Source organism: Trachinotus anak, unplaced genomic scaffold (assembly GCF_046630095.1).
Source record: "Trachinotus anak isolate AG129_WGS33_773 ecotype Australia unplaced genomic scaffold, CSIRO_AGI_Tana_v1 ptg000019l, whole genome shotgun sequence".
NCBI classification, from domain to species: Eukaryota; Metazoa; Chordata; class Actinopteri; order Carangiformes; family Carangidae; genus Trachinotus; species Trachinotus anak.
This window is the reverse complement of record NW_027273870.1, coordinates 9391592-9417606: the sequence shown is the minus strand read 5'-3', so window position 1 is coordinate 9417606 and position 26015 is coordinate 9391592. Positions and strand designations below refer to the sequence as shown.

General features: G+C 43.3%; 1 protein-coding gene across 2 annotated transcripts; it reads right to left on the bottom strand.

Annotated features, from left to right (window-relative positions):
* Nucleotides 1–372: 372 nt before the first annotated feature.
* Nucleotides 373–18056, bottom strand: LOC139636578 (axin-2-like). Of its 2 annotated transcripts, none has more exons than XM_071504781.1 (11): nt 17495–18056; nt 14999–15936; nt 12347–12487; nt 9438–9540; nt 7445–7585; nt 6422–6843; nt 6187–6336; nt 5847–6080; nt 5613–5717; nt 4860–4985; nt 373–2261 (listed from the first exon to the last, which is right to left on the bottom strand). In XM_071504781.1, the coding sequence occupies exons 2-11, from the start codon at nt 15823–15825 to the stop codon at nt 2135–2137; spliced, it is 2376 nt and encodes a 791-aa protein (XP_071360882.1). In that variant the 5' UTR covers nt 15826–15936; nt 17495–18056; the 3' UTR covers nt 373–2134. The 2 variants fall into 2 exon arrangements, with proteins under 2 accessions (XP_071360882.1, XP_071360883.1); XM_071504782.1 differs by lacking the exon at nt 17495–18056 and adding an exon at nt 16843–17069.
* Between the last annotated feature and the right edge of the window lie 7959 nt (nt 18057–26015).

Genomic DNA, 26015 nt, shown 5'->3' with positions numbered 1-26015 from the left:
TGTTAACCTGAACCCAAGCATGATATCATTAAGATTATTTTTAATAACCTTTTTGTCCAGCATGTAAGGTCGATCTGAGAACATTGTAATTATATGGTATGCATCTTAAAGCCATGAGGACACTGTGAGGCTTGATGTTAAACACCAAACTGGCTAACACAGGTACTCAATCCATAAGCTTTGCTTTGTTTGATTTGTTCTACTATAAAAATCTTTGTATCTAACATAATATGTTTATACATTACTAGGTGTCCCAGACTAATCCATCTTTATGGATTTCTTCCTATTTAAAATTTTTTTGTGGGCAGTATGAACTGGAGGTAATATGAAGTATCTTTGTATCATGAAAGAGACAATTCCAGGCACAGCAGCTTTCATTTGAAAAATATAAAACTTTAATAAAGGCTACATCTCTCAATAATTACAATAATTATAGGTCCATGTAAATCTTTAAATGAAACTCTTTATATAATGTATAATTTACAGTTTAGAATGAAACAAAACAAAAAAGGCCGTGGTGTAAAAACAAAAACAAAAAAAATCATGATTACAGGATATTATTAAAAGCATAAAAATATCTTTTCAACATAAAACCCTTCTGAGAATCAAGGGATATATATTAAAACCCTGAAACAGGGTAGCACATGGTATGGCATCCATGTAGGCACAGGTGCTGTACTCATAAAACACCAGCGATGTGTGTTTGATGTATGTATTGTTTGTGAGTGTGTGTACTCTATGTGTGCATCACATGTGTCAGTATCCATACTTCAGAATGCATAATTACAATGTGTACAGGAACTCTGCTATATACGATGTTACTGTAACAACATTCAAGGGATATCGGAGCCATAATTCTTCAATGTTCACTTTTTTTTTTTTCCTTTTTTGTGTTTTTTGACACGCTAGCTGACTTCCTTGAGAAGTCATCCTCAATGACCCAAACTGGTTCTTGTTAGCACAAGTTATTTCGGTGTGCGGGCTGTAAACACTGCCATTATTAGATGGTACAACCTGTGCTTCAGGTCTCCTCTGTGTGTATCTGTAACTATTTTCACCCCCCTCCCCCCTGTGCAATGTCTGGTTTACAAACAAAGGCACAACAAAAAAGATTGAGCTCTGTCGCCGGACTGAGAGAAAAGAGAGGGAGGAGGAAGAGAACGAGGGAATGGAAACGCTAGTGTGACAAACTTAACATTACAAACTATCAGCAGCATTTAAGACTGGGATTGCCCATAAGGATAGTGGAGGGAGTGCGCCTCGGACAAGACCACTGCTAAGGTTGTTATTTTGGGTCAGACGGGGCTACAAGGCTATGGGAGGTGCTAGGCTAGTGTCACATCCTTTTGTGTAAAGTAAAAACAAACAAAAACAAACACTAAACAATATCACCACAGTATTCTCCCAACATTCAAAGCAGCTTGCCCATTGGCTGGAAATAGGGAGAGGGAGGAACACAGGTTTAAGAAGACTTGGGAAGGGAAAACAGGGAAAGAAGTGGGTTGTTTCAATAAATACTTAATAAAAACTTTCAAATCATAACAAAAAGCATCTATATATATAATACATGTATATATACATATACGCATGTATGTATATGCACACGTACAGACGTTTTTGTAACGATGTTGGAGTGTAACGTTAAGAGCAGGTTGGTGGCACTGCATCTTCGGCGCCTGCTAGTCCACTGCACACGGCCAGGGAGCCGGTGTGAATGCACCAGTCTCTCATCACATCACAACAAAACAGTCATCTACTTCTTCAGTGGTTATATTCAAGAAGAGGCTGGGTCCTCCTCTTGATCATCATCATCATCCTTGCATTGGCCTTTAAAAGTCCATCATTTCATTCCCTTGTGTTTCTAAGGCTGATTGGTTGAGAAAGTCAGGGAGGGGCGGCCCTCCTCTGGATTCGGTTTACTTCATTGGCTCGTCTTCCTTCAATCACTCCTCTTGTGCTGGATATATTAACTCTGTTTAGCTTAATATTAAGAAATAGAAAAAAAAAACAACAACAAAGGAGTCCAGAGTGTTTTCTGTTAATTACATAGAGTCTCTTGCTCAAGTTTTTTAGGGACAGTTTAGCTTTTGGTTGGGCAGGGAAGGGCATCAGTTGGCTGGCAACAAAGTGGCTTCTAGTCCATCCTTTCCACCTTGCCCAGGACCTTGCCCTCATACATTGGCAACACTGTGGCATCCTCCCACACCTCCTCGAACACAGCACCACACTCAAACTCATCACTCGCCTTCTTGAAGTAGTACCTGAGGAAGAAAGACAAAGAGAAATGTCTGTGATTAGAAAATGTTGAACGTAGGTGTAAAAAAAAAAAAAAAAAAAAAAAACACACACACAAAAAAAAAATTGAACTCAAACGAAACTTGACAGAGTGGCAGCAGGAGTGCATCTGATATATTTCATCGTGTTTTAAACCGCTTTGAGGCACCTACACAACTACTTCCATATACATGCTTGCGCACAACTCCCTTTAGTCCAAATCAAACACAAACACACACACTCTGAGAGCCAGAAATGGATCCTGCTCAAAACAACTTAGTCATAGCCTTCAATGCCATCCCTGCACACTTCAAAGGCAGAGCCTGACTCCACATCACACCGCTGCACAAACAGAGCTGAACCCTCCGTTTAAACACTCCCTGTGATAATTCAAGCTGCTAGAAACAGCCTGTATGTGTGTGTATGTGTGTGTGTGTGTGTGTGTTCATCCATGTGTGCTTGTCTCCTCATCCACTTGTTCATCTTGACTGCTGGCCATTCTACAGATGCCTATCTGTCCTGCAAGGTCTTATTAAAGTTGAAGGGTTAATTAGAGGTTGTCTTAAGCCCCCGCCCCCTGCTCTCTCTCTCTTCAATAGTGCCCCCCCCCCCCCCCCCCCCCACCTCTCTCTCTCTCTCTGTGTCTCCATGGCTTCTAATTGGGCTGGCTGTCAAATGAAGGGCCTTTCTGTCACAAAGGTTGACATTTCAGGTGCCTGAGAGTCTGCCTGTAACTGCAAGACCACACTCCGCTACTTGCACATAAACACACACGTCGCATGTTTCTCTCCTATACACACTCTCACCATCACAGACACATGTGCACTTTGGGCAGTTTTCCAATCACCAGCCGAGAACAGAGGGGAAAAAGAGGGAGCAGGAAGAGAAGAAAGCGGATGCAGAGTGGAGGCCCTCCCTGGCTTGGTGACTGGGTGTGATAGGTTGGATGCAGGCCGAGCCTGAGGGGGTTTACCCTGGGAAGGGGGGGGGGGGGGACTGCTTAGACAGTCTCCTGGAGGTCACGGGTCACCTAGCCAGCCCACTCTTCTTCTTCTCTCAAGCAGAGATAACTGCCAGGGTTAGCTTGGTCCCAGTGACTGTGAAGTCTCCTGGAGCTCCTAATGATTTCTCCTCTCTACTTTAAACCCAGCAAAAGATCAGCGGGAGGGGATTTAATGATAAGCTTTGTAATGGAAAAATGCCTCATTTTGCCCATGTGTGCCTGCGTTCAGAATACAAAAAAGGGGGGAAAAAAGCTCTGTTTTATTGCTCAGCTCAGAGTCATTCAAACAACAGAGGGGCATACAAAAATGTACACATACTGTTTTATTTTCCATGTTGATTGAAATTACACACAAACAAAGGAGGAGGCTGCGTTACCACGGCTGCAAGACTTTCTACTCAAGTGTGCAGGGATGTGACTTGTTTAGTGATATGGCATTTCACCAAACTTCTCCCCTGTTGTCTATGCTTTTCTGTGCAGGATTTTGTCGTTTAACTTCATTAATATTAGATAAATAAATGCATTACCCTCCTTAATTTAACTGGCTGGATTTTTTTTCTTCAAAATACTACATTTTCACTCACAAATAGTTCAAAGTCATCACTTTGTTTCAGAGAGTGAGACAGAGAGAGACCGGGGGAGTCTTTCCATTGGAACATGTTTTATGTGGCAGGATTTTTCTCTCTTCGCAACATCTGGCACCAATATCATCTGGCAGAGCCACAGCATACTGTTCTCTGCTGTACCGCTGCCATGTCCAAATTAACCAACTCCACACATTCTGCTGCCATTGAAGCCAGACGCTTCATCCACCTCCTCCTCCTCTCTTGCTTACTGAAGAGTTATGGGATAGCAGGGGTGCAATGACTTGTTTGCAGGCCGCCTTCTCTCTCTTGCCTAACAAGCAGATGTGGCTGTAACCTAATGTTGATGTCATGGGCATGCAGGCTTTATGCCTTTTCAGTGGCATACAACCTACGCAGTACTGGAACAGTTACTTGATAAAGCAAGCCTGGACTTCCTGGACAGTGGTGCTCCCAATTTGAATTTAAACTTATTGGCCATTACATTTTAAATTTCCTTACAATTCCTTTCTTTCTTTCTTCTGACATTGATTGGAGGTATTTTCACTGTGTTGACTGCTATTGGTCATCAACAGAAGAAGGTGCTTGCAGCATTTGATTTTAATGTCTGATGCAATAGTGTGGAGGCCTCGCAATGGTCTTTGTGCACAAAATAAAATGGCCCAGGCATCAAAGCCATATTTATTAAGGCTGCCTTACCATGGAAATCAGTACCAGATGTGAGAACCCCCCCCACCCCCCACCCATACTCCCTCTGTAAGCTCTGAATACAGTGGATCAGCCCAGTTTCTTTTCAACTATCGGGCTCCAGGATTTCACACTCCCACTCAGCAGACAAGGATATACAGTACAATAACAAATGCACATACACACACATTAATACATATATACAGGCTGCTACAGCACCAATCTCATCCAAGCAGGTGTGTATAAACATCTACCTGAGTATGTGATGGTGCACTGTGATCTGTGTGCTGTTGTCAGTGGGTCATATTTACCGGTAGTTGCCTTTCTTGCTAAGCTGCTCCTTGAAGTGTCCCAGGGTGAGGCAGTGGGTCTTCATCATGCTGCGATAAGGTATCTCTTCACCACAGAAGAAGTAGGTGACCACTAGTTCCTTAGACCTGAAAATGCAAAATGAAAAATGGTGTTCAACAGCTGAACTTGTAGGAGGCAGAAGTCAGGGTGTTGAATGTAGACAAAGAATCTTTTGGAGTATTATTAATTAAGGATGCCAACAGACAGCTGGCTCACCGAGGGTCATCCAATTAAAACTAAAAGAGGCCTCACAGTCAGGTGGTTGCAGCTTAACATCAAACACCAACCCCTTTCAACAACACATGTATGAAGGGGGCTGATAAATTTGAGTTACCAGGGGCTACTTAACACATCTTTGTTGGGTTCCAGTGGTGAGTGTGTGTGTTGGGAGACTGGTGGGTAGTTAGGATTCTGTATTAAAGCATGTTTAATCTTAAATGATTAAAAAGCAAGAGAAGAGGAGTTCAAAGACATAGCTATGCTGACTCACAACATCTCTCTTTGAAGGGAAGAGCAAGAAAAATCTGTGAGGAAGAGGGCGAAAACACAAGCTCGGAGAGAGAGGGAACATTAAAAAAAAAGTGTCTGAGGAATGCAATCTGGAAAGCTAGAAAGCTAGAGAGCAGTTGAGAAAGAAAAAAATGAGCAATAGAAAGAAAGACAGGATTGTGTTATAGAATCAAGAAGAGAGAAGTAAAAGAAGACCCCCGTACTCGTCTGCTTGGAGTCCAGGGCTGGCAAGAGGGCTTCCTACAGTGGGGAAGGCAGCTGCTGGATGGCTCCTGTCTCTCTGAAGGCTGCTGGCTGCTGTTGAATGCCTGTCAAAATCAAAGATCAATCACTAATCAGTACACACATCAATCTGAAGAGAAACCGCTAATGTGGTCAGTAAAGTGAAAGATGGGGAAGATGTATGATTGGCAGTTTTGGTGTTTGAATTCACCTACCTCTGTTTTGGCGGCTTGGAAACCTCTTCTAGTCTGCGGCAGGCCTCCTCTAGCTGTGCCAAGGTGTTGGGCGGGGGCAGGGGAGGCATTGCTGGGTCCTGGATGAAAGGGTGGCCAGGGTGGTGACCACGGAGGTGAGCCCCACTGCCGATGCCGCCTCCACCCCAAGTGTAGTGAGTCCGACCGGGCAGGGTCTTGGAGTCAAGTGGGCTGGACTTCTTCAGGCCTTGAGTGCTGTTAGGATAAAAAAAAATGGTCAATATATAAAATGAGCTGTGGCCTCAAGACTCAAGAGTTTTTTTTGGTGTAAATGATGTGGTGATTCCTGGAAGACACCTACCTGTGTGGCTTGTGCTTGCCCTGCCTCTCACTCTCCAAGATCCACTGCCAAACATTCTGAGAGCGATCAGTGGCGTCAAGGGGAAGGCGTGGAGAAGAGACACCCTCATCTGTGGCCTTGACTGGCTGTCTGGACGAAGTGCTGCAGCGACTGGAAGGAGAAGGAGAGGGGGGTTAGGACCAGAAATGGACCAGTTTTACCAGTGAAAAAAACTGATGTCAGCAGTAATACTCACGCAGGGGTGAAGTCAGAGTAATTGGTGCCCCCTGGAGGGCAGAGGCACTGCACGCGCTGAGCCGCCTCGGCCTCGATCTGCTCCTTGGTCTTTGGCCCAGCATGGTGATGGTGGATGTAGTGATGGTGGATGTGCTTTGTGGACTGCTTGCCTGTCATCAGAACCTTGGCGGCCCCAGGATAAGCACCGAAGAAGGGCCCGTGGCCAGAAGGCACCACAGCACCCGTCCGATCTGGGGAGTGCGAGCGCGGTGAGTGCCGAACCACGCCTGGTGACTGGCAGCCAGGTGTCTTCAGAACACGGGATAAGTGCTCGTCCAGAATAGCCTGTGGGTCTTCCTCACACTGACTGCCAGATGGGAGAAGAGGGTGATGGAGGGAGGTGTTGCTGGCAAGGTCACTGCTCTCCTCTCTTTCCTCCTCCTGGACAACAAAGAAAACAAAACAAAAGTTATAGCAATTGACAAAAAATTCACACAAAGTCACATTTGGGAAGAGGAGGAATTTATGTCTCAACTTACACCAACTTATATCTATCGTACTCTGAAGTCAGTGAGAGCAAACGCCTGGATAACTTGATTTGAGTTTCCTTTTTGCCGCACTGTTATCTTCACTAACAGGCTTTGGGTGCACTTCATCTATAATGCAGAGTGTGCCTGTGCTTCACAAAGAGACTGGCAGTACACATACTCAGTAAACGTGCCACTGGAGAGTAGCTAAGTGCTAACTATTTGAAGGAACTTCAAGTGTGTCTAGAAACATAAGTTTGAAAGTTCCTCCAGATGAAATAATGGAGGACAGAGAGGAAAAGGGAAGATGTAGCTAAACCATGACAGACTTTCAAATCCCTTGGTCTTTTCCCTGTTCTTCGACATGCTAAAGCTGGCATACGGGCTTTTGTAGTGCAATATGGAACCATCGTCCCAAGCTAACTTGGTTACGAGTTAGACTTTCCAAGTGGCAGCCGTGCTTACTGTAGGTGGAGGTATTGGGCTGTGTGGAACACATTTGTGTGCATGCGTACCTCCTGAATCTGCTGCAGCCTCTCCTCCAGTGAGCTCATGGTGTCCTGCTCTCGCTTCAGCTTCTCCAGCCTGGCTATGAGTTGGGCAGCAAAGGCTGAGGGCTCAACAGGGGTCATCTCCTTAGGCAGCCGGTATGTCCTCTGCAGGGTAAGCAACACAAGGGGAAGGACACTTTAGAGTGTGTGTGTGAGTGTAACTGCTTAGTGTTTCTGACAGATGCAATATGGCGCATTAATCCACTGCCCTTGCCCTAATCCTATCTTGTTCCAAAAAGCCTGCTACTATTCCAAAAGGCCTAATCCAGATGCCCTTGCCCTCGAGCTAACCCAAACCTTCTCCGCCGCCCATCCCTCCCCAGATCTTCTCATGCCCAGTGCCCTTGGCAGTGCCAGGCTGTTGGGCGAGGGGGAGAGAAGGGGGTAGTGATGGTGGGGTAGCAGTTGGTCTCGCTCGGAGGGGAGGCCCCCTGCCTGCACCCTCTGTAGCCCGACCAAGCCATCAGCTAGGCAGCCTCTGAAGTCAGCACACTTCAAAGGGCCCTTGTCAAACATCAAACGCACACTAGGGGTGGGAGGGACACGCAGCTTTAAATCTCCGAATAAAAGCCAGATATCGACAGAGAAGAGAGAGTGAGGAGAGGAGTAGAAAAGGGGAGAGGGGGACAAAATTAACAGCATGAAGAAAGAGGAAGAGGATTGAGATGTGCGTTTGTGAAGTGGCAATAGTGGCAGGGAGAGAAGGAGGGAAAAGAGGGAGGGAGAGGATAGACGAGTCAAATACTGAGAAGATCTGAGGGGAAGTAGTAATTTATTTCCTGGCTGCATGCAGGGCAGCTCAGAGGTACTCTGGTCACATTATCCTCCTTTTTCTTTAACTATATGCGCTGGTTTCTCTCTCTCCCTTTCTTACTTTTTTGTTATTTGGCACACTGGCTTTCTTGATTTTGACTCTTTTTTTGTTGTTCCTCTCATCTCTTTGTAGACACGATGAAGGGAAGAAGAAGAAAGGCAAGCGGAGCTGCTGGCAAAGGAGCGCCAGCCCTGCACGGGGCCCCTGCTGCCTGGGGCTGGTGCATCATGGGAGACAGAGCCATCTCCAAATCAGGAGGGAGACATTAAAGGAGTGCAAGTGGGAAAGGAAAAGAGGGAGCGATTGAGAGAGAGAGAAAAGACACAGAAGAAGAGAGAAAAAAGGGGGAACAGACAACACTGTCAAATACATGCACAAACACACACATACAACTCTGCCACATACACATACCTGTGTTTGGATGTGTAGACAAAAGAATTTATTTCTCTTTTCTTGCCTCAAACAGACCCACCTCCTAACCTGTGCCAGTCTGTTCTAACCCAGTTCCTTAAACCTTCAGCAGGTCAACAAAATCTTGAATTCAGCGCACATACACTGTCTGACCCAAATACTAATAGCACCAGATATCAGGGTGGCAGTAGAGGAAAGCGGAATTTAATAGTGATGTGCCTCTTATTCAACCTCTAGGATGTAAACAGTAGTTTTGGTAATAATTAAGCCAATTCAAAGAGTAATCTTAAAGGTGGATTCACCATCATGTCTATTACCTCTGCCATTACCACAGCAATCACTGATGCACAAAAACCTATGAAGTTATGACACTTTGTGACACACTACAGTTGCTGAGACAGAATACAGAGATGACTACACAAGTTTATATTTACAGCCCTACAGAAGCGACTGGGACAGGGGAAAGGAGGGGCTTGAAACAGCTGAAGAAGAAGTGAAGTGGTATGCAAATCCTGCCTTTCATTTACCCTGACTTTTATATGAAAACGAGCGGGGGAATGAAATATAGTATTCTGTCACAACATGAGCTCTGAAAAAAAAAAAAAAAAAAAGCGCAACTCCTCGAGGGAATCAGGACCCAGTTGTCTGTCAGCGTGTAAAAGTTTGAGTTCAGCAGATTACAAAAAGGGAAACACTAAGACAGGAAGTAGAACTTAAGGAAGTAGGACTCACAGGAAAGTGGGGTAGTGTAACCTGGCCATTGATCTTGACACTGCGATGTATCTCTCTCTGGATCTGCTTCTTGGTGCCCAGTTTGTATGGAGGGATTCCATCTCTGTGAAAACCAAAAAGGTATTACACGATTACAATTGGTTACAATAAAATAAAGAAGTGAAAGATCACTCAAAAGATCATTATTTATAATTAACTGATCTGTTATAACCAACTATCTAGTGGATGTTATTTTTGATGATTTTCTGCCACTCATCAAGCAGGTCACAACACTTCCACACCAACAGTTGGTGCATTAGCACCAGTAGTCAATCCCTTTGGAGGCAGTTTATCATTGAAGTGACCGGCAAAGCACCACCGAGTAACCACCCACTAACCACCCACTAGGCACATTACAGCTAAATCAAAAGGCCGGGAGCCCTTGAAGCCAAGGCAACAAAAACACACATAACAAAACACACCAGGACAATGGGAGAGATATGCTAAACATCCCTGTGGGCTTCAAAAGAAGAGCCCCACTGATAACATTACATCAGTCCTTGTCAACTCTGATAGTGCTTGTTTAAAAAGCAGAAGAATCGGCGCTAACCACAGTAGCTGATTAGGGTCAGAAACTACAACAGGTTAAAGCAGTCTAGCAAATGTGATGTAAGTTTTGCTGGCTTTGTTGCTCTGATATATTAATATGAAAATAGAGATGAAGCTAGGAATACTAGTAGTCTCCGCACAATTAAGCATTTATTCTGGGAATCTTATTCTCCATTTTTCATTCTGTGTCTGCTAGCTTTTCCAGTCAGCTGCCACTTAAGCTGGGCCAATTATCTTGGCCGTTTTGGCTGCTCAGAAGTGTCTGACCTAGCCCAAACGCTACTTTTTCTGCTGCCTCTTTGAAATCTCACACTCATGCACATATGCACCCGCTGCCATCTTCGTTTGGCAAGCGCTCTGCTGTGAGCCTCTGATCTCAGCAACATCAAAAGGCTGGTTTGTAAGATAAGGTAATGTTTGAAGTTGGTGCAGCAGCATTCCCCAGCGTCCAAGTAAATCCATAAATAAGATATAAGCAAAAAGAGAAAAAAATACCCCCACCCTTTCTTCCACCCCCCCTTCCCAAATCCTCCTCTTCTTGTTCTTTATCTGGGAAATGAGATTCAAATTTGCTGTGTGCCTGTTAACCACTATAAAAGGACACACTAATCAAATTGTTCCCTTAAATGGGAGAGGAAGAAGCTGTGTTTTTTATTTTTTATTTATTTTATGTTTTTTTATTAAAATCAGTTCAGGGTAGAGAGCAATGAGAGCTGGGGACAAGGACAGGAGAGATCTCTGTGTCAAAGACCTTGGTGATAACTGTTAAAAGATGACTTTGACACATCATGCTTTTCAACAATGAACCCTTTTTTTTTTCTTTATTCATCTGGGTGAGTTCTGCAACTAACATTTGACAGTGATATTGTCAAAAAGAATCAGATTCAGTGCAGTCACACTGCTGATATCACCCGAGTTGCAGCTAGCCTCTTGCAGGCCATACTACCAAAATCGATGTTTCACAAACTGTACCCTTGAGACTACAAGCCATCATCCCTCAAGGCGCAGGAAGAAACACAGGAAACTCTTCAAAAGTAAAACTCAACAGCCCAGAGGAGCTTGTGCAGAAACAAGAACCTCAAAATTAGTGGCAAAACATCATTAACAAACAAAGCTTGCCAACTTCCCTCTCACTAACTATGTTTTATCATGTCCCAACTGTTCCCATCCTGGTGAACCATGTGACGGCTGGATGCTTTGTCCAGGTTGGGGAAGAGAAAACAGCCGTGGACTCTTTCATGGCTTCATGGGCCCTTACTTTATGGGGATCTCCTATTCAGTTGTGCAAGTCATTTTCAAAGCAGCCAGCCACCCTCTTATCCCCCTAAGCTCCCCTCACCTAACAATAGGCTGAAAGCGATTCAGTTAAGCCCTTTATACTCCATGCACTTTATTTTCTCACTCCCTAGTACTTTGAGCCTCACCACTCCTGCTATTGGCTCTGGAGGCTGGAGGAGAGAAGCTGTGGAGGGCTGGGTGGGTGGAGGTGATTTTTTTGGGGGTGTCTTAGTGTGGTCAGGGGGAGTTCCTTATGCCTTGTCCCAAGGTCTAGAAATGAGTAACCCCTGTGAAAGCCTCGCAGACACATGATCTCAGCACGCTGCAGAGGCCAGTGGCAGGAAACCGACCCACCATGTGAGTAAGCCTCCTTTCATTTGGTGCCAACATTTTTCAATGAGTTTGTCTTGAGGCCCGAATGGCCATTTTCCTCCCCCTCTCCTCCAGCTCTTCAAAGGGAAAAAGCGATTAGATAATATGAAAAAAAAAAAAACAAGTCTGTTGTGGCAGAGGGGTGGGATGGATACATTTCAACTTTGAGGAAAATGAGGCAACGCCCCCACCCACATCAAGACGTTCTCATTTTTTCTCCCTTCTCTCCAGCCTGTAACGCATCAGAATATACTTCAAAAGGTCTTCAGACATAATGACTTTCCCAGAGTTATCTCCCTGGAGGCCACAGCAACAACTACACTTTAATAGAATTACCTGGAGTCAATCATAGAGGATAATTAAAATACATTACAGGCCATTATTTTGCAACACTGCAGTCCCCTGGCCCCAAGAAAAGCTGAGTCTGTAAAACTAAGAGGCCAAATATTTTTCTTCACACCCCTCGCCTTTTTCCTGGAAAGGTGTTGACTGAACTCTAGTCCGGGCACGTTTACATACTATGGAAATAATAAAATTCACAGAGCTTCGGCCAGGATCAGCTGAATGGAAATTAACCTTTTGGAGTTGCTACATTATCTCCAGAGCAAACTGGGTACAAATTAAACCGACCAGCAAACTTTTCATCTCAATGAAAAACTAAAAACACTTACACACTACTGTCCGTCATGGACATAGAATCATCTGTCGTTGCATCGCTGGAGATCTCACTGTCGTTGGCACTGGTGGCGGGGGCAAAAATGTAGCCAGAGTTGACAAAGTAGGGGCTGGCAGGGTCTCCTCGGCGATGGGACCTGTAAAAGACCCAGGAAGACATGGTTTACCGTGATGTTTGCTTGCAGTGACACAGTTGGGTTAAGTTTATTTGCTTCGGTTTTCTCTTTCTATCATATCTTAAAAGCAAACGTGACAGCTTAGAGTTTGTTTAGCTGGTGTTCTCTGCAGATTTCTGTAATTAAGAGTCAATTTTATGAGACTTTGGGGCCTGAAGAATGTGACAAGTGTTGGAGATGGAGCCATGTTTTTTTTTTTCTTTATCTTTCTTTCTTTATCTTTTTCTTTTCTTTTTTTTCTTTCACCTTCCCTTTTATGTTTGTGTGTGGACGGGGGGGGAGTTCAGTTGTGATCATGGTGAAGTGGGTGAAGTGAGCAGCCTTGTTGTGTGATTGAACAACAGCATTTCCTTTCCTTCTCTCTTCTTCTATCTATATACCATTACTCCTGCACTTTTCCTCTCTGCAACCCCACTCACTCTCTTTCGTTGGAGTGTTTTCTCCTTCACATTCTCCCACTTCTATCTCTCTTTCTCTCTATCGTCCAGTCTGGGGCCCCTCCTTTACCACTCTCGCCTGCTTTCCTTTCTAAAGTCTCTCTCTCTCTGTCTTTCTACTCTCTCCTGCTGTGTTGCATTCCTGTTCCAGTAGTGAAGGGGGTGGACAAGGAAGAGGGAGGGAAGAAGAGGAAGGGGGAACTTGAGCTTTGGAGAGGGAGGGAGAGATGGAAAGGGGGAAGGAGGGCCCCTTTCTTTATGAGAATGCCTTCTGCCGGGAGTGCTGAGAGGAGAACCCCAGCATGACTAAAGCCGTAGGCCCCAAGCACAAACCTGACCTTTGGAAGGTCCGCGCAAAGAGTCAGGTATTTAGCACAGCTGGGCTCTCTGCACCCCCTGCTCTCTTTCTCCATCTCCTTTCTTCCTTTCTGTCTTTCTTCCCCCTTCCCCTCCTCTTGTCTCTCCCCGTCTCCCTCCAAAGCATGCTTAGTCTGTGTCAGACAGATTTTCTTTTTCAAAAAGGAGAGATAAAAGCGCTGGACAGAGGAGAAAGAGGAAGGAAAACACTGACACACACACACACACACACACACACAATCTAAGGCAAAGTGGTTTCGGTGGTTGAAGCTGCAGAACTGAGCTGTGGATGTTTTGTTGTTGTGTTTTTCTATCACTTTGGAGTTGAGTATTGGAGGTTTCTCAAAAAGAGGAGAAAAAAAGGAATCTGTGCAGTGGTAAAATTAGTTCCACATGTTTGAGATGGAAATTGGTTGACCTAAAGAGATGGTGAGGGGCAGGGGGAAAGGGGGAGAGCGCGGGTGATGGAACGGAGAAAGAGGGGGCTCTCTCCCTCCTGCTTTTCTTTCAGTGAAAAACAAGAATGCAGGGGATCACACCAGGAAACCAGGAGATGCCCACATGTCAACAAACCCTGTGCTTATTGGTCCCGAACTCAATGTGATCACTTTGAAGCACGAGTTAACTGTGCTATCGTGTTATCTGACATCTGCTCACATGAAGAATAAAGGATCCTCAAGGGAGTGTTTAAGTTGAGTTACTAGATTTAATCAATTAGTTTTTACGCTGTCATTAAAAAGTCATGCTGGAGACCATTTTAAACCCTAGTCTCCCTAAATGTTTAGTTAGCTTGACAAGGAAAGTATGGATTATCTAAAAATTGCTCCTTTCCTACCAAAACCAAATATCAAGACATTGTCAAACCTCTAAGTAATAATTGCGTCCAGATGTGAGGACAAAGCAGTTGAGTGAAAAACTTTTAAGTGCCCTTTGATGCAGGCTCGTGCATAAAATCCAGTTTTTGAAAATGTTCCTGGCTTGAAAAGATTTCAGCTGTTGGACAATGTGTGGGATGAGCTCTTAAGATAAAAGCCCAAATGATTTCCACAAACAGTTCTTCTTTCATCTCCGACCAAGAGAACAATATCTCCGCTTGGCATGAAACTGACTGCACAAGTTCTTTTAACTCTGTACTAGCATTAATCTGTGTTAGGGAGATTTCTGATGGTATACAATAACTATATGGCATAGTGAGCAGAATGAATGAAAATACAGCGTAACTTTACAACAGCATCAGACTGTTTCATGTAGCTGCAACAGTCATGAGACTTGGTGTCTGAATTTGTGCCTGAACCGGAGGAAGGGTTTCAAAGCACAGGAAACTTGAGCAAGCCAGCAGAGGGCTGCCTGCAAGACACCATTTACTTAAAAGGAAGGCTCAGATCCATTGATGTTTTGTACGCACCCCGCCCCTCCACCCCTCCAACCCCATGGCTAAGTGCAAGGCAGGAGGGCACAAATATACAGGCATGTTCCTCTGAGACCCTTTGATTAAGTGCCTTTATCTCTCTCTTCGGCATTTGTGAAATAACTTCCAAATGCCACATATTCACGGTAGTTTAACTAATGAAGGAATGGTGATCATGAGAACAGCAGTCTAATCAGTACTCAAAAAAATCAACATGCACTAAGATGCACTAACACAGCCATGCACTGTTGAGGTGAGCGCTGCTCCTACCTGCAGCTGTTTTCCAGGACTTCGGTTGCTGTCCGGATGGTAGCGGTAGCCCTCAGGGTTTTCGCAGACAGTCCAACCACAGACCCTAACGTTTTTGCCTTCAGGTCATTACAACTCCATTCCTCTTCCTCCATGAGAGGAGGAAGGTATCCGCACATCAGCTTGAGACTGCCGAGACCTCCGTGGTTCATGTACGCTGCGTTCTCGCAACCGGTGCGCACGTATTCGAGGTATATGTCAGAGGTCAAGAACATCTGGTACGCATTCTCTTCCATGTTGGACTGAATTTCCGTCTGTGCCTGGTCAAACATTGCAGAATCTATTAGTTGTTTCTTAATACTATCCCTTATGAAGGTCTTGGTGGCGGGTTTCAGCTGCTTGGCGACAATGCTGTTGTTCTCGATGTACCGCTTGAAAATAACTTTGGCAACTCGCAACGTTTTGGTATCCTTTAAGTCCATTTGCCTGAAGCCGTTGCAGGCGAACCAAAAGTCCAAAGTGTCCACGCAATTCTCCCGCTCCAAAAAGGTCCTGAAGAGGTGAGCGCCGTCTTGGTCGCCCAGGAGAAAATGCAGAGACTTTGTCCACCGGACTAGCGGCGAGTCCGGGGACGCGCTGCCCTCTGGCTCCCCGAGTCCATCCTCGTTCCTCCGCGGTGTGGAGCCGGAAGGCGCGGCGGCGGTATCTTTAACCTTGCTCTGGGCTCTCATTTTGGCAGATCTGCTGGGGTTGTAGCATGACGCCTCTCCCTCCTCCCCCGGTACCGGAGGACGAGGAGCATCTTCTCGGAAGCTACTGTTGATGTGCTCCGTAAGCGCCCTGCTCATGGCTCCAGCTCCGGTTGCCGTGTGAGAGTGCCGTCGTGCCTCCACTGAGCTCCAGCCTAATCCTCCTCACTCTCTAAAAGCAGCGGGGGAGCTTCTTAGCTCCTCTTCACTCTGAAACACAAAGTATTGATCTAATCAAAGCCAGATCCTGCTGAACTTCAAAGAAAGACATCAAGTAAACAGTCCCCTTCAAAAACCCTCGCCGGGTTCACAGAGAAAGGAAATATGAAAGGCTTTTTTCGTTTCATTTATCTATTTATAATCTAAATGAGAGATCAACTGCAGCCCACATTCTCAGCGTGCATTGATCTGTCACATCAAAAAACATTTTACAAGAATAATCATCTCGCACAGCCTCACTCCTCTCCAAAACCGTATTCTCACAACTGTGGCTTACACGTGTTTTCCTAACGAGTCCATGTCACAGGCTTCAACTCCAATTAATTCCCAATCTGTTTCGGACGCCCGTACCCTACCCCTGTCTGCATCATACACACACGCAGACTCGTTTCCACTCGGAGCCTACACTTGTCCTCACCGTCCCAGAAATGCACAGACGAGTGGAAAAGCATCTGATCTTCACCACAATGACCTTAAACGTTGCGATGTACGAGGGGTAAAAAGCCCCGCGGGAAAAGCTAGCCGCTCATGCGTAAATGTAAGTGATCAATCGTCTTAATATCTGCCCAAGAAGGCTATTACAGCACATTAATGAAGTCACAGCCCCGGCAACGTGTCTGAGCTGCCGGAGCGGCAGAAAGACTTGATATATTTGTGGTAAAACCTCATCCAGTGCCTTTGTGATTTTAATCGGAGCCTCAGCGTCAAACCACAGAGACTGCAAACGTTGTCGCAATGATGTGCAACTAAAACGGCATAAACTGTGTGGTTGGCACTTATAAATTCGACATCATAATTCATACAGTCTCAACAGACAGTGTAACTCCACAGCATTATACAACCGGTGCTGAAATACAATGTGTGAAGGCTGGAGAAACGTGCGTAAAACAACATTACCATCGCAGGGCAGATCGAACCAGAGTGAAACCTGTTAAAAAGTTGAACTGTTACTCCATTTTCAGTAGAGCCGAATACACTCCAAAACTCTCCAAACAGTAATCCAGCATAATAAAAAAAAAAACCGACGACGGACTAATTCAAGCCTGTGCCGTGCCACATGTGTCCAATCTCGCTGCAAAACAACCACTGTAGTTTAATGTACCCTGTCCCATTCAACAACTGACCTCAGAGTAGGCAGGCTCAGTCCCTATGTAGATCACTGGGGGTGTCAAAATCTGGAGGAGGTAAAAGAGGAGGTGGAGGAGGAGAAGGGGGGGGGGTCTGACTGAAGAATACATCCCACTTTTTTCCCAGCTAGAAGACTCACCACCCGACAAATATTCGTTTTTTTTTTTTTATCTGGGCTACACATTCATACATTCATACGCGCACAACACACACACTCACTCACTCACTCTCCGTCTCTCTCTCTCTCACACACACACACACACACGCGCGCGCACACACACATAAGCTTCTTATCTATCTCACCGTATTTCTCGCCCACAAACAAGAAACATAGCCCGCATTTCTCAACTTCAAAGCTCAGCAGCAGCACATCAAAGCGGCCAAGAGAGGGGGCCTGTGGAACAGCTTTCCTACAACTTACCATCCATGTACCGGGGTAGCCTCACTGATTAGAAGACGTGAAAGTAAAGTGGTCCAACAACAGGCTGCGCCTTAAACCGCCCCGGCGCTCTTCTCCGTCCTGTAATGTCCTATCACATCGGACGATTTGAATGCAGCCGCGAATAAAAGAGAGAAGCCTTTCGCTGTCGACTTTTCTCCTCAGGTAGTGTCTCAAGAAGTCATGGCAGGCGGTAGGAATCCTCCGGGCTGTTCGTACACCAACTGGGCTAAGGGTTTAACTGTGGACTTCAAAGTAAGGAACCGCTGGTCTGGTCCCGGAAGATGCATAAAAAACACAGCGTTTCATATCCGCAATAACCGACGAAATAAAACAAAATAAAACACGCTAGAACACAGATGAAGGAATAGAAATGGGCTCAAATTGCAGCCAGTGTTTTGTTTAACAGTTCCTCACACGCACACTCACGCGTTTAGACGTGCAGTAATGTTTAATAAACTCTTCTCGACAGGGAAAAGATTTACTTGTGTGCCAGGACCTTATCAAAGACAGGCCATCTAGAGCCAACTCCCTGAGGCTTTGGAGCGTCAGAAGTAAGTGATCTGCCGCGCCAATAGCGTTATTCTTACAGTCCGTCTGTTACTACACAAAGTTTCAACAGGAACACAAAGCAAACAAAAGCGATACTTTTGTTGCCTGTGGCTTTACCGAGTGACAGGAGTGAGTTAAGTCTGTCTTCCTAGCTGAAGAGAAGCTATTATAACAGGATTTACAAAAAAATGTTGCTCTGTATTTATCTCGAGTTGTACAGCAAGATATTTCGTTAATATTTCTGTACTGGTATACAATGTGTAGAGAGCTTTATCTGTATGTCTTCCCTGTAATATTCCTACCTAATTACAGACTTATCAGAACGAGGGGAGTGGCAGTGATGACTTTGTGGCAAAATATAATTTTAAACAATGTCCATAATTTTTTTTTTTTTTTAAGTTATAGCCCTGATTTGGTAATCCTATATAGAGTGTAACTGTCAAATAATTTACATATTAGTCACAGGGTTTTAGCAACAAAGATGTCAACCTTACACACTTGCCAGTTCCACATTCGGGGAAAATGGCACAGCATGACATTATGATTGAAATTGGACAGAGAGCAAAGGCAAGAGCTGTTCTCTAGTCTTTTAATTCACATGACTTCCCTAATGTCATTGTGACAGAATCTTAAAGAGTGGGTTAGACGGTGATCCAATCCCATGGTACTTCAAAGGCTATATTGTCCCTTTGATGTTGAAAATCAACTTTAAAGGAGAATATAATTATATAAGTCAGAGGATTCAAATTCACAAAACTCTCATGATGGTACAGGACAAGGGAACTAATGAAATCCAACTTCTCTGAGGTCCCCAAGTGGTGATTAATTCATGTCGAGTTATACATTGAGAAATAAGCATGCTATGTAGCAGTTCCCATGTGGATTTATAGTTGTGTCAGCAACTTTAGTCCACATCTTTACACTAGGCCACATGGTTTATCATGGCATGCAATTTCATCCAGTATCATCTGGATTGACACTGTTGACTGCTGAGTAAGATTGTTCAGTGACTTATTATTTTCAATATACATGTTAAATACTAAAATAGATAGATGCAGGTTTCCAACTTGTACATTTTAGTTCTGACATATTTTGCTAGGCAGTTCTTGCGTGGTGCAGCTTGCTTACAAATGTATGTGCAGTAGCATACATATTCTTGTTTTCTTTGTAGCCTATAGCAGAGGAGTCCAGTTGATTACATTGACATCCTGCCAACCACTTCCTGCATGCTGTGAGCTTGTCTGATGATTTAGTCCAGCTTATTTCAAATCCCATCTTTCAAGACATTTTCACTGCAAGGTGTCACAAACCCATATGACAGCAGACGGTACAGTCGTCTGTCTGTCTGTTTGTGTGCATATGTGTGTGTGTGTGTGTGACAGTGTGAATATGAAGAGGTCATTCATAGCCACTGTTTATACTGGAGCGTTCTGTAAGACAAACATCGTTGCCACAAATCCAAACAATCCAGCACCCAAGATGCACAAAAAGCCTCCATAGCTTTGCGAAAGGGAAGTGCCAGCTGTCTGTGAGACAGAACACAAAGTGACAAAATAGGTCAGCACCATTGGCACCGTGATGTTCAAGGGGCACTCGCCTGATCAGCAAGGCCCAAATTAAAGCAATGAAATATGTAGCCATACTGTTATCTGTGCACTAACTTCTTTAAAGTCTGCTTTGAAAGGGGAACTGAGATATAGAGGGGTTATAAAATGTAATTTTTGAAGTGCAGGACAATCTTAAAAGCAGGATATTTCACATTCAGGATAAGATGTTATCTTCACTCAAATTAAATTAGGCCGCACATATTACTGCAAAAGAAAAAAAAAAAGAGTCCACAGACAATTCAAGTTTTGCTGACAGGCAGGGAGCTTCCTTCATGCTTTGCTCCGTCTGCTTTTAATGACATGTAAATTTGGGGCTATTCAACTATTCAGGATGTGTTTGTTTCTAATCCATTTTCTGCAACCAAAACTTCTGTGATCACCAAAGATATAGAAAAGTACAAGTTGTTGTGTTTTTCAATTCATTGGAAAGTGTCATAAGATCCTAAACCCATGAGACCACACCTGTTGACCCTTGAATGCCCACTCTTGTGTTTAGTAGTGACAAAAAGGAGAGGGGGCTGTAAAGTAGCCCCAAGAAGCCCCCTTTTTGATGTTGACCCTGCCCTGACCCCTTTGTTGGGGCCCTAACCATTTCACAGGAAGATCCAAATGTTTTAAAAGCACAATACAGGACGAGAGTACCGCCACTGACTTGCTATGAAGCCCCAATAAAACGGGGTGACCTGGAGGCTAATTGAGAGCTTGTGGTTGGGAAGAAATTAAAGGCATCTGGTGTATCACTGCAGACTGGAAATGAAGCTTCTCTTTAATTAGAGCCTACATTAAAGGCCCAGAGAAAGTATGCATTTCACTGCTGTCAGTACAGGTGTCACATCAGGATACATGGAAAGAGAACTTTGATTATGGGGCTATGAAGGAGAAAAACTCTTTTTTCTTTCTTTCTTTCTTTCTTTCTTTTTTTCTTTCTTTCTTTCTTTCTTTCTTTCTTTCTTTCTCTCTTAGTATTGTACTGCAGAAGTCTTTGATGGTGTATCATTAGTTTCATCAGTCAAACAGTAAGGCTGTGTTCTCCCTTTTTTGTTGCTTTTTTGTAAGAACTTTTGGATTTGCATCATATCACAACCCACTGTATATGATTCCACAATGCGAACAATAAATTCTGTACAGCCCGTTTTATCGACCTTTCATCCGCTCAAATCCTACACTTGTGCTGAAATAGCACAGAAAAAAAAGAGGAGAGGGTGGATAATTGCAAATAACCCAATATTTGGGAGTTCAAAGGCTGCGGTGGGTTTGAGTGATAATTTTGGCTGAAGCATCACCATAAACACTAATAAAATTAAGTGCGTCGGAGGGAGGAGGGGGCGTGGCCAGGCGTCCCTTTGAACAGACCCTGTGATCAGTTCCCCCTCTCAATTAGCGTATTGTCCACTTCTCCTTTCAGCTGGGAGGGAGGGGGCAGTCTACCCCGTAGCTTCCCTTTGAAGTGATTATCCCTTTATCTCAAGCCTGAGCGAGGAATATCTTGGGGGACAATGGCAAATTAAAGCCCATATGGAGAGAAGCGTGAATGTCTGTTTGTAGGCTCAGAGAGAAATAGAAAAAAAGGAGTGACAGAGAAATAAATAGTGGGGAAAGAGAGGAAAAAAGGGACAAATAGCATCATTCTGTTTGCATGAGCTGAAGGGTGAGTGGTAGATGTCAACACTCATCCAAAAAATAATTTAGGGCTCGTGCCTGAGTTGACACTTGTAGCAGAGTGACTTTAGAAAAGCTAAAAGAAAAAAGAAGGGAGGGGGAGTGTATCTGTCATGACAGATGGAGAAAGACGGAGAGGGAGGAATAGAGAGATAGACAGATGAGCATGAAGAAGAGAGAGGAGTGCAGTTGTCAGCAGAATCAGATGGCGGTCAGGCAGACAGGCTTGAAGAAGATACAATTAAAGTGTGGAGTTAAGACGGGCTTTGAAGTCGGACATGGTGCATAACACCCTTAAAGTTTGAGAAGCCAGCCATTCATCCGCTTGTTATGGCTTATTAAGACCATTCCTTATAAAAGGCCCAATTTGAGAAAATAAACTTTAATTTCAACTTTGGAAAAAGTCTTAATAAACCAAGAGTGACAACAATCAAGTTAGGTTTTCAACAAGGTTAAAAGAAAAAAACAAAGAAAATTGAATGGTCATCTTTTGAAACTTGAGAGAGGGATTTGCGAAAGAAGGTGTGGGGGTGTGTGTGAGTACTGAAGATGAATAATTACTTTCTCTTCCCACTCTCCCTCTTTTTTCTTACAATCCTGTTTTTCGGTGGCTTAAAAGTTTAATAATGTATAGAAACAATGTCTGTGATGCTTGGCCTAATCCGTTTTGGCTTGGCAAACCTTTGTGGTAACTGAAACCCTATCTGATGTGAGCAAATGTTTGCCAAGCCAGTCCACACAGACAGACAAAGTGTGTGTCTGTTTGTCCGGCTGTTATTCAGTTTTTCTAAGCTGCAGGACAATATGTACAGCTGAAAAAAACAACCTCTGTACACTGCAGAACCATAGAAAAATTACAGTATATCTATAGTGTAAAGACTATTGTTATACGCACTATACTATACTATACTATACTATACTATACATACTTTCATGTGCGTTGTCCTCCAGCAGTGAATTCTCTGTGTAATTATGTCAGTTGTCGCTGCAGTAATTCCACTGAAACAATTTCATGTGTATTAAATATGTTTGTCAATTTATCATGCTCAACAAATCAAGTGATTCTCATTGTGATTGTGAAAGCGAGAGAAATGTGTGAGTGTTCACTTTGAGCTCAGTTAACCGTCCTTAATGAGGATCAGACAAATGATGTAGAAAAATGCTTGATATGAAGTAACAGTCAGGCCTATTAGAGGCTGAACAACACTTGTTACAGTCCAGCGGTTTAAACTGGCAACAGCTAACTGGCTGAGGCGCAGCCTGACAGCAAATCCATGCACTGATAAGGGAAACGAATTGGCCCTATTGATCAAATGTTTCAGTGTTCAACTGTTAACTTCTGGAGAAGTCAGCAGCAAGAGACACCATAAAACCAACAGGCAGACCTGACAATGGTTCATTGTTTGAAATGCAGTCTTTACAACCAGCCCTTGTGATATCAACATATCCACATCCTGCCAGTGCTAACCCGCTCCAACAGAAAAATGTGGGGGACTGCTGCATCCACACACACTGTCAAAATCTGTGGATCACTGTGTGGTTAGCATCAACTGGACAACTTTTTCATCACCTGTTTGCATTAATGCATGGAATTTGCTTTTATTGTCACTCCAAAGCCCCCTTTTCCAATCATACAGTCTTGCACTTGAGTATTTCACAGGGCACAACAAAAAAACTCACAATCGCAGGATTTGAGGTGAGCATAACTACCAAAGGGGGACAAAAAATGCAAACACCACATGAAAAAGGACCTTAACTTTGAAGAAAGTGGACCACCATTAAAAGGCAGCTATGCTTGCAAAATAAAGCTGAATGCCAATTAGCAGTTTGTGTCAGCTTTAAAAGCTTAAAAAGAACTGATGGGTAACACTTTTATATAGAAATTTCCAAAGCAATTATAATTTCTTCAGGGGGAAAAATTGTTGATTTATTGATTATAAATGCAACAGTTACAATAGTAAAACTCCAAAAAACCAACCCTCCCTGCAGGCACATGGCTGGCCGCAAACATCATTACTTTGATATTTGGTTCAATGTAGTTGACACATTAGGGTGACCGAAATTCAACTTCAGGACGTCTAGCATCAATTTTACATAGAATACTGACGACAGCTGACGTTGATATTTTGTTGCTTTTAAGTTGTGTTGTTAAGTAACCAAAATCCAATATCTTCCAAATGTCTCAGGCCAACTCAATCTTGACGTGTAAAATTCAGATGTTCTAGCCCTGAGCAAAACCTAACTTATGCGAAATGTCACAATGTCAGTTAGCCAACGTTGGGTTTTGACATCAACCCGATATTCATTTCCAACCAAAATTTAACATCTGTCCAATGTTAGAGTTGTTAGAGTCCAACTTATTTCTGACGTTACATTGACATCCAGTGCCTGCTGCTGCCAGACAAGAATCTAAATCTACAAACCCTAGATCACAATTGGTGACATAGTTTTTTTGTCCATTGCCATTTTCTTTTTTTTTTTTTTTCTCACTTTCTACAATATGTGCACATGGTGCTATGGTTGAAGGTCCTAAATGAAAGAAGATATATTTGAGGTTTTAAGTGGCATACAAAGACCAGTTTTACATGTCTTCTCCTAGGCTTCTCTCTGGAGCTCTAATAACAGCAGAAGAGAGGCTCTATTGTGACATCACAAAGTTACAGAAGTCCTGACAGCTTGTTTTAAGGCACACTTTCACAGCTGTGTTAATTTCTCCTTGGACTGAATGCTTTGATACTTTCACAATATTAATATAGAACCTGCTTTATAATAAAAAAACGACATGAAAATCTTGCTTTATACAATATGGGACCTTTAAGGTTCAAATAGGATCATGGATATAACAAATAATAAAACACGTAAGGTTAGGAAAAGATATTGGTTGCAGTTTTAAAAACAAACATTTTTGCAGGTCTTTGTCGGGAGATGAATTCTAGTCTCCTACATGAAAGTCAGGCTTGCTGTACACCCATATACCACCCTGACCTTCTTTTTTTAAAGAGCACACTGCTTCCTGCATTGGCACTGAATGTTGGCATTGGTCATAAATGATGTGGTGCAGAATCCTCCACTATGGACAAAACACCGACACCGCAAACTGAAACTGTTCTGAAGTTAAAAAAGTCCAGTTCTCTGTATTTTCCACACCACCTTTTTTCACGGCAGTGTCATGACTGATAAAGCAGGAAACAAAAGAATGAGTGATGCACTTCTATCTCCTGCAACTGTTGTTGGGTCCTTGAGCATGGCATCCATTCCCTAATTTTTCCTGAAAATTTGATCAGTGGCTGAACTCTGTAATTTTACTAGGCAAGTCTTTTTGTTTCTGAAAGTTCAGCAAAAATTGTTTTGGGATACAAAAGAGAAAATTTGAAAAAAAAGAAAAAATAAATAAATGTATCAGACCTGAGAAATGTAGAACCATGAGCCTCTGATTGTCATGCTACAGATGCAAATTATCTCATTGAAACAAGGGGGAACAAATGTGCTCATCATAAAAATCATTATTTCTTTATTGTAGCTGTCAGATGGCACATGAGCTGATTACCTCCCAGTCATGTGTGATGATGGTGCGTCATGTTTAGTTACCCTAACATGTGTACGGCCTGCTCCACCAGCTCCTAACTGTTTAGATTTGGGAGCAGCTCTCCTATTGATTATTTGAAATATGATTCATTTACAGAAACATGCTCATTCATAAACATTACACATGCACTCTTTCTCATTTTTTCCTCATACTGTTGCTGAATGCTTCTGTTCATGCTAATATGCATGAAACAGCATGTGCATGTCTAAAAGATGGTGACTTTTTGCAGTGTTTTATGAACGTACAGTCTGCAGTAAACCATATGTTACCTTAACAGACCTAACAGCAAATTCAAAGGAACACATCAACAACAACAAAAGTGCTGAATTTTGCAAGGAAGTTAATGAGTACTCATGCAGACTCTCAGGGTTTTGTGTGAGTCATAGGCTACACTTTTAAGGCTGACACTCTTGACAGTCCCCAAAAGCATCTCATACTAAATCAGAAACTGCAATTACAAAGAGAAGCAGTCTCAAAGCTTAATTTGTAGCATTCTACAGTTTTCGGTCAGAAGCCACAATGACTGGTGGGTATACACAAAATGTGATAAGGAAAACTTCCTGGTTTTAAAATGAAATTGTGATTTTAATGTTGTGCAAATGTTGCAGTGAAAAACAAACACTATTAGGAGCTATGAAACAAAACAAAAAAACTGCAACTATAGACAGGGCTACTGTTTCTCTTAAGGGTGTGCATGCACAAGGTAGTGTACATACATTGCATGCACATACATTGTGTGCATGCATGCATATAACCTACTTCTGGTGACTTTTATGAAGTCCTAAACTCATGTTTGTGTTCTTTCTTGCTCTTGATTGGGACAAAGGGTTCAAAATAGCCACTGTATGGTTAAAATCCTTGACTTTATTCTTTGTGGTTATGATATTTTTACAAGATGAAGAGTTAAACCCACCCACTGTGAATAAAGGAAGTTCTGGATACAGCAAAAGAGAGCAATCATCCAGGACCTCAGCTCAGGCCAGCTGCATATTGTTCGTTTATTCCTGAGAGAGTTTCTAAATCCATAACTAAAACTAAGATAAAAGTGTTTTGACCCTATTGTGGGATGTTTCCCAGTGTCATGCAGCTACTCAGCAGG